General features: G+C 39.8%; 1 protein-coding gene across 1 annotated transcript; it reads right to left on the bottom strand.

Moving 5' to 3' along the window:
- Window positions 1-408: 408 nt before the first annotated feature.
- On the bottom strand, window positions 409-7,777 carry LOC6038350 (arylsulfatase B). Its single transcript, XM_001848113.2, has 4 exons — window positions 7,591-7,777; window positions 7,121-7,510; window positions 1,304-1,720; window positions 409-1,239 (listed from the first exon to the last, which is right to left on the bottom strand). The coding sequence occupies exons 1-4, from the start codon at window positions 7,711-7,713 to the stop codon at window positions 412-414; spliced, it is 1,758 nt and encodes a 585-aa protein (XP_001848165.2). The 5' UTR covers window positions 7,714-7,777; the 3' UTR covers window positions 409-411.
- Between the last annotated feature and the right edge of the window lie 1,092 nt (window positions 7,778-8,869).

An 8,869-nucleotide genomic window follows, 5' to 3' on the forward strand; every position in this document is an offset into this window, starting at 1 on the left:
TGGTCGTGAATCGCTTTCAAGTGGCGTCGCCGAGGCACGTGCGACACGCGCTCTTTTCCCACAGTCTCTTGCAGGTACTTCCGAAGTATCGAAGAAACTACTCAAACGGTTCCACAAGGTGACCACACATCTAATTAGTATTGTGCGAACGTCGCGGGGGTGGTGCGCCGGTTGATGGTCAACCTGCCAAACGGCTGGTGACGTTTTGTACGAACGTGACTGCGCGGTGCGCGGAAGAAACGCGCGCAAAAATTTAATTTGTAGCAGGTTTTTTTGAAACGGTGGTTATCGGACAGTGACGCCTGCGGCGACAGTTTGGATAATTGGAGTTGGTGTGGAGATAAGGGGTTATGATGGTCATCACTGGTGATAACGGGAGATGTTTTTGGAGTGATTTGAGGGAGAGTCGGGTTAAAATTTCCTCTTTGTACTTGGACACAGAATAGGCTTAACAACTATGAGCATTATCGCGATGAAGGTAATCGACACTATGAAGATCGCCAGCGGGAACTTGATGTCCCTGGCCTCGTCCAGTTCGTCCTGCCACCAGGTCCACGTTCGGTTGTAGTACCTCGGATCGGAGTAGGGATCTGCGGGTTGATTTCTTGGTTCCGTCGCAGACAGTCGATACCGCTCGACGTCCTGACCGAGCTGCTTCAAGAGATCCGGTCTTTGATTTGCGATGTTGTTCGTTTCGCAGGGATCTTCGAGTATGTTGAACAAACATGGCGATTTCTGAGGTTCACAGTCAATGGTGCCGCCAGGAATATACGGACAGTGCACGGTTGCATCTCGTCTGATCCTCGCCACATCGTCAAGATCTACCTTGGTCAGTCGACCAACCACGGAACTGATCAACCTCACCGAATACTCTTCCTCACTAAGCTCGTCTTCCTCGTCCAGTGAACCCATCCAATCGTCAAACGCACCTTCCCAGGACGTTCCGTTCACTAACTTCCACCCGTTCTTCGTGTAACTGCTGTAGTGCTGGAACTGGTCAATGTTGTGCATCACCGTAGTCCTACCCGTTAGATTCGGATTGTTCAACGCTTCCCACTGATCTTGTCCATCGATTTCGCTTCCACTGAAGTTGGCCTCAATACCGGCAGCTCGAGCCAACGTTGGCAACCAATCACTCACGTGGATCCACTGGTTCGAAACCCTTCCAGTGTTGTTCAGCAGAGGACTCCAGATTGCCGCAGCTGTCCTGACTGCTCCCTCCCAAGGACTGTACTTTTGCTGTTCAAAAATAAAACCCAAATCAGTAACAAACCTTCTACAATCAATAATCAAACCAACTCACCCCCTTCAGCGGAAAATTCGAACCCCCGTTCGAGTGCTTCCCGATCGTGGGCGCCCCATTGTCCGCGTAGAACAGCACCACCGTATTGTTCAGCATGCCGCTCTTCTTCAGCGCCTGCACGATCTGGCCAACGCCATCGTCCAGCTTGGAGATCATTGCCGCTAGCACGCGCCTCTTCGGATCCTTGATGAACGAAAACAGCTCGACGTCCTCCTCGGGGGCCTGCATCGGGTCGTCTTCGTTGCCGGTGTGGGGCGCCAGGTGTGTTACCACCAGAAACAGCGGATTAGCAGAGGTTTGGTTGTGGTCGTGGATGAGGCGGACCGCCTCGCGCGTGAACAGATCCGTCGCGTAGGTTCCCCTGGCGGAGTAGTCGACCTGGAGGTTGCGTCGCATGTCTAGGCCGCGGGTTGAGGTCTGAAAAAAATGGGGAGATTGTTAGATTATGTTTCATTTTGAAATTTGCACTTTTATTTAAGCGACTTTACAATCATCGCGAAAACAGTAAATTTTATCAAAAGTTGATTAGAAAAACTTTTCGATTAGAAATTTAAAAACCTCAAAATTGTATATCTTTCAAACATAACATGTTTTGTTTATAAATTATTATTATTTTGCACAAATTGATTTTTTGTTAACAATGCTTTTTAAAGTGGGGGTCAATAAGAGAACACTTATTTTTCTGAACTATCCTAACATTGAAATACAGTCCAACCACAAACAAAAAATCGACCAGTAAACCCCTTTTCATGAAATACATTAAATTTTCTAGGTACCGTCAGTAGGGGTGACTATGGGTTAAAAAAAATACGCATCAACAAACAATTTCGTAATTGCCAAATTACAAATTAAAAAAAAAAAACAAAATTTTAAAAACAATTTAAATAACATTGAAAATCTTTTAACGTAGAATTGTTCTTAGATTACATAACATTTTCCCCAAATATGGTGGAATTTGATGAACTCTATCTTAAATGCCAATCGTTTGAAAATTTACCCAATCTCACCCCTTAAAGGGGGTGGTCAAATGAAACTTAAATGATGCTCAAATACAAAGATATGGTAAAAACAAGTCATCAAAAAGTGTTTCTTGTAAGGCTAGTACGCAGATCGGAAGAAAGGAGCGAGCGATTTCTTGGGGCTTTTCTTCACTCTCTCTGACTTGCTTTAGCTGCCGCTGCTGCCCATTTGATTTTTTCTTTACCGGTTCCTTCCGAACTGCATATACCGCTGTATGAGGGAATCGTATTGACATGCTATAATGTTCGAAGTAGAGATTTTCAAGCATTTTGGTTCTTTTCGACAAAAATATTAAAAAGTTGATTTTTCGAAAAGTCTAGGAATGAGATTCTTTCAGCTAAGTCATTTAATTTAATTATTTTGTTCATCTTAACCCTTTCAGGACTGATGGTTATTATATGACCCAAAAATGATTTTTTTTAAAACCTACAATTTTTGTATGGTCGTAAGAATCATTTTCCCATCATTAACTATTTTTTTAATTCAGGCTTGAAAGGGTTAAGATGTCCCCTACACAACCCAACAGAATTTAGTTTTATTAGAAGAACCTGGGAAATGGTCAAATGGCCCATTGACGATAAACGAAATAAACTATGGTAATTAAGTAAATTGGAAATCAGGATAAATTTAGACCATCACCAACATTTTTGAATCAACAATATAACAGGTAAAAAAAAATGGAAGATTTTTTCGGAAATGTCATCTAAAGCAGTTTGCATGATAACAAAGAATTCATGAACAATTCTTTCCACTTTTTAAGGTTTATGATCCAAAAATACTCATTTTAAAGTCATTAAACCATCAAACCCCGGTGGTTTGACACCAACTGTTGTCAAACGAACGGGGTCACTTTTTAGTTTGACACCCATTTTACACGGAGTTCACACACACTATCGAACGTTTGTTTTGATAGTGTTCGTGAGCGTCGTGTAAAAAGTGACAGTTCGTCACTTTTTAGTTTGACTTTGACCAACCAACGGGGTACAATCTAAAAACTAACTTAATCCACCTATGTGGTTGGAGCCTTCCTCACTCATTACCATCAATGGCTGTACACAAATTTCATCTATTTTTTGATCTGGATTAAAAAAGTACATCAATATCACTTAAGTGGCAATATCCCGAGACAGGGTTGCCAGATCTTCATTGTTTTGGACTCGTTGGAAAGGTCTTTTGATAACCTAACCAACGATGGGTCGGATGGTGGATCCGGACATAGATAACATACATTTAAGTGAGATCCGGCTTCCAAAAAGTACATCAATATCACTTAAGTGGCCATATCTCGAGACAGGGTTGCCAGATCTTCAATGTTTTGGACTCGATGGAAAGGTCTTTTGATAACCTAATCAACGATCGGTCGGATGGTGGATCCGGACAGAGTTTACATACATTTAAGTGAGATCCGGCTTCCAAAAAGTACATAAATATCACTTAAATGGCCATATCTCGAGACAGGGTTGCCAGATCTTCAATGTTGTGGACTCGATAGAAAGGTCTTTTGATAACCTAACCAACGATGGGTCGGAAGGTGGATCCGGACATAGTTTACATACATTTAAGTGAGATCCGGCTTCCAAAAAGTACATAAATATCACTTAAGTGGCCATAACTCGAGGCAGGGTTGCCAGATCTTCAATGTTGTAGACTCGATGGAAAGGTCTTTTGATAACCTAACCAACGATGGGTCGGATGGTGGATCCGGACAGAGTTTACATACATTTAAGTGAGATCCGGCTTCCAAAAAGTACATAAATATCACTTAAATGGCCATATCTCGAGACAGGGTTGCCAGATCTTCAATGTTGTGGACTCGATAGAAAGGTCTTTTGATAACCTAACCAACGATGGGTCGGAAGGTGGATCCGGACATAGTTTACATACATTTAAGTGAGATCCGGCTTCCAAAAAGTACATAAATATCACTTAAGTGGCCATATCTCGAGACAGGGTTGCCAGATCTTCAATGTTGTGGACTCGATGGAAAGGTCTTTTGATAACCTAACCAACGATGGGTCGGATGGTGGACCCGGACATAGTTTACATACATTTAAGTGAGATCCGGATATATGTGAAAACACATTTTTATACATAACTTTTGAGCTACTTATCGAAACTTCAATTTGTATAAAACTCGATCTATGGGACCCTAAACCAAGTCGAATGCAACAAGTTCGGGTCAAATCGGTTCAGCCAGTGCCGAGAAACATGAGCTAGTTTGTTGGTCACATACATACATACACACACACATACACACACACATACACACACACATACACACAGACATTTGTTCAGTTTTCGATTCTGATTCGATATGTATACATGAAGGTGGGTCTACGACGTTTTTATACAAAGTTCATTTTTAGAGCAGGATTATAGCCTTACCTCAGTGAGGAAGGCAAAATGTTTCAAACGAAAAAGTGACCAACCACCGGGGGTTGAGTGTAATTAAGTAAATTGGAAATCAGGATAAATTTAGACCATTGCCAACATTTTTAAATCAACAATTTTAACAACAGGTAAACAAATTAACAACTCTTTGAGAGAAAAAAATATTTGGAAGATTTTTTCGGAAATGTCATCTAAAGCAGTTTGCATGATAACTAAGAATTCATGAACAATTCTTTCCACTTTTTAAGGTTTATGATTCTAAAAAAACTAATTTAAAGTCATTATTTCTGAACAATCAATTCATTCATTTGCTTTTTTTAATGTCTCGTTTAAGTTATTGTTTTGCTTTATGGTTATTTTGATTATGGAGGTATTCTTAATTGGAAATGAAATTCAGTGTAACGAAAATGCAAATTGAACACAAGAATACATTTTACATTTTACACTCAGATTAAAAAAATGTAAAAATAAACATCAATTAGTTTTTAATTTTTGGATATTTAATTATTTATTTATTATCAAAAACATGTTTTTTTTCTATTTATCACAATCAATTTTTTGTTTGAAAATTGTCCTTTATGAACTAAATTTTGAGTTTTTTATAAATTTTATTCTGTTTAAAAAAATAATCAGACTGTTATTAAAGGAAAAGATAAGTAAGGCTGTCATAGACCAACAGTATTGAACAATTTAATATTTGAAAGAAAATTGTATGACCCTGAACTTGAAAAAATTAAATGTTGCTGTTTTTTGTAAATAAAACTTTGGCACCTGGTTTGGTTTGGCACCTCTGACCTAAAAGTTATTTTCTTGTAGATATTACATAGTTCTTACTTTAACTGGAAGAGATTTGTTCGTGTATTTTTTTTATTTTAAATTGCAGCTAAAAAATGATTTTACAAAAAAATTAAATATATTGACACTTTGTATTCCTTATTCCATCGTTTTCCACAAACCATCATCTTCCACGTTTCTGGTAAATAAGTATGATCACAATATTATTCATAGCTCGCCCTTATTAGGCTGAGCTCAGAAGCTATTACTGATTCCGAAAGAAGAATTCAACTCCATTGTTGCGTTAATATAAAAATAATAATTTTTGGAATTGTAAGAAATATCAATTTGCAAATCACATGTAATCTTCATTGACCCAGTCCGGGTTGAACTCGAAAATTTAAACTGTCTGTCGTTAAAATTTGCTATCTTTATTGTTCGAGAGCAATGTACAATTAGCAAACATCACCCGGTGCATGATAGCCCGATCAAACAGTCTAAGTGTAATTAGGATTTATTACTTAAGAACTGACAAGAGGATGACAGCAGCGGCGCTGCGTTGAATTACTGAAATCAGACCCAACAGCCCAGCCTGGCTTATCACAGATAAATGTTGTTCATATAAACAAAACGAATCTTGACCGACAACGCCAATCCAGTCATGCTGAACCAGATTATGTCGCTTTCGTTGGTTCTGCTGGTATATGTACTTGCTCTTGAAGATTGAGGCAGGCCCTTGGATCTAGACATGACCTATACCTCTAGCTCTACCTGTTCCAGGGAACGCTGATCTTGAACTAGTTGTTATGCTGGGCGCCACCTGCTTCTAGCATCCAGCCAACACAAGAGACCCCGTTGTTCACAGTTTGCTTTGGTAGACCTTTTAAGCTAAATTTATTATCTTATCACCGGGGTTGAGCTTGCCTGGAGGAGAACCTCTTTCTGCAGGCGGAGTCTGATCGTTGCCAACAAAGCTTGTAAACGTGAATTGTACGTTTGCTTTCAGGTAGATGTTTTTATGGTAATCAGGATCGGCAGTTGGGAGTTGGGCTGTTGGGGAGTTCTACAACGAGGTGTACTATTAACACTGAACGCAAAGTCGCTGTATGATTTAGTGAGGTTTTCTGTCGGGCTCGTGACACCACCGGCATTGAGGTGAGATGTTGTGTGAATCACAGTCGCTACGAGGGGTGTGTGAGATTAGTAATTAGAGGGAGGAGGGAACGTGGTCCAGGTTTAGGTTTGTTTTGAACACCTAGATTGGTCAGTAAGAATTGTTTTGATTGTTTCGCGAATGCGGAGCTGGTAGTTACGTGCAAGACTGATCTCTATCGGGTTTGGAGTACATAAATAGAACGTTGTTGGCAGGCAATAATTCGCATTGATTGCTATTGAAATCCATGGGCTGTGTAGGACCAGTGTTTAAGAACTAACAAAAAGTATTAGTCACTGAAATAGTTTATCTAAAATTAGAATCTTTCAAAGAACTAATTCAAGAAATATTTTCAAAGAATAAGCTAAAATTTTGTTATCAGTCGATGACAAATATTTGTCAACGGTTCTGCTGAGATTAAGTTCAAGATCAAGTTTTAAAGGTACTAATTAATTAAACTATCACTGATCAACACTCACATTACTCATCTGCAAACTGTGATCCCAATAGTCGATGTACGGTCCAATGTATCCGTAGTGACTATCAAACCCCCGCATCGTGGGCGTGTACGCCTTCCGGAAGAATCCCAGGTGCCACTTGCCGACCAGCCTGGTCCTGTATCCGGCCTCCCGGAAGTACTCCGGCATCAGCTTCTGATCCAGCCCCAAACCCCACGGTTCGTCGACCTCGATCACGTGGTGCTGCATACCGATGTTGATCGGATGCTTCCCGGTCATCAGCGAGGCTCGCGACGGAGTGCACAACGGCGGTGCGTAGTGCCGGTTAAGGATGATCCCGGAGTACGCCAGGGCGTCAATATTGGGCGTCGGAATCTGCAGCGAGCCGTGGAAGCTCACGTCGTTCCATCCCTACAGAGAAGGAGGGCACAAAAAAACCGTTGAACTCAAAACTTCCAAAATCAGGTCACGCTCTTCAAAAATCAACGTACTAAATCATCGGCAATGATCACCACAATATTCGGTCGATTACTGGACCGGTCAGTTGACTTTTCACCGAAAACACTGAGCACGGCGACAAACAGCAGCCCAAGTGGCACAGGTAATTTCCACATTGTTTACACAAATGATCGCGAGCGCGCGCTTCCAAACGCGCTAAAACGTCGATTAAAGTCACGATCGCGACTGATTCGTCTGTCGTCACCGACGGATACCTTTATAGATTATAATAACCGCGCAACACCGCTGCTGGAAGCCTCGCTCGCGCGCAAAACAAATCCCAGTCGGGTGCGATTGATGGTTGGCCCGAGGGGAAGTTGATAGCAGATATTTACACAGCTAAAAAAGTAGTAATCCAGCTGCGTGTAAAAGGCCTGGGTGTAAAATAAATATTGCATTATTTTATGAAATTTTATGTGATTTTACACCCTGAAATATGTAGCCCTTCAGTATGGGAAACCTACTTGACCGAAATGTCAAGCTCATATATGCGTTTATCCTTAAAGTTTATTGGTCTGATGGCCGAGTGGGCTAAGGCGCCAGCCCTTACTGTTGGTGCTGAGTTTGAATCCCGTTAGTTGCAACTTTTTTTTTGTGTTTTCAAAAATTTTACATGCAGTGTGTAATATTAAACGTTTATTTTGACGAAGGTGATGTGCATGCTTTTGCATGCGATTTTACCATCGGATTTTTTGTTGTGTACGATTTGTTTTTAATCTTAGCAGGTAAACCTCAGATATTTGAGCAACAAATTTGTTGGCAATATGCAATACATTTTTTAAGGCATTGATTGTTTTATCAAGAAGATTGACTACATTTTGCAAATTGGGTTTTTTTTATATTTTCAACATTTTGTGAATATTTTTTTATTCAAGGTTTCAAAAATGTATAGACATAAAATTTACATCATTCAGGCAAACAAACTTTCATTTCATTTAAAATTTTAATCCTGATATTTGAAATGTTTTCTTTATGAAAATTATCACAACATTTTTATAAATCGATACTGTTATGCTTCTATGAACTTTTTTTTCTGCAAATTGCCTATCTGTGGGTCCAAAATTGAAAATGTGTAATACAAAAAGAAAGACTTTCTTAGATTTAAAATACATAAATAAGCATTATGCAATGTATTCTGAATAGTTTTTAACGATCTTACAACAAAATTTCATTAAAAATGTAAATTGCAGCCTATATTTTTTATTTTTTAGGGAAATTTTGAAAGGGGGAGGGGGGGCAAAAACTTTAAATAATATTTGCAATGGCCTTCAT

This window comes from Culex quinquefasciatus, chromosome 2, assembly GCF_015732765.1.
Source record: "Culex quinquefasciatus strain JHB chromosome 2, VPISU_Cqui_1.0_pri_paternal, whole genome shotgun sequence".
NCBI classification, from domain to species: Eukaryota; Metazoa; Arthropoda; class Insecta; order Diptera; family Culicidae; genus Culex; species Culex quinquefasciatus.

Coding starts and splice junctions, on each gene's coding strand:
- LOC6038350 (XM_001848113.2), bottom strand. CDS start 7,713: ATGTGGAAATTACCTGTGCCACTTGGGCTGCTGTTTGTCGCCGTGCTC. Junction 7,511..7,590: donor TGATCATTGCCGATGATTTA/GTACGTTGATTT, acceptor CCTTCTCTGTAG/GGATGGAACGACGTGAGCTT. Junction 1,721..7,120: donor ACAGTTTGCAGATGAGTAAT/GTGAGTGTTGAT, acceptor CATTTTTTTCAG/ACCTCAACCCGCGGCCTAGA.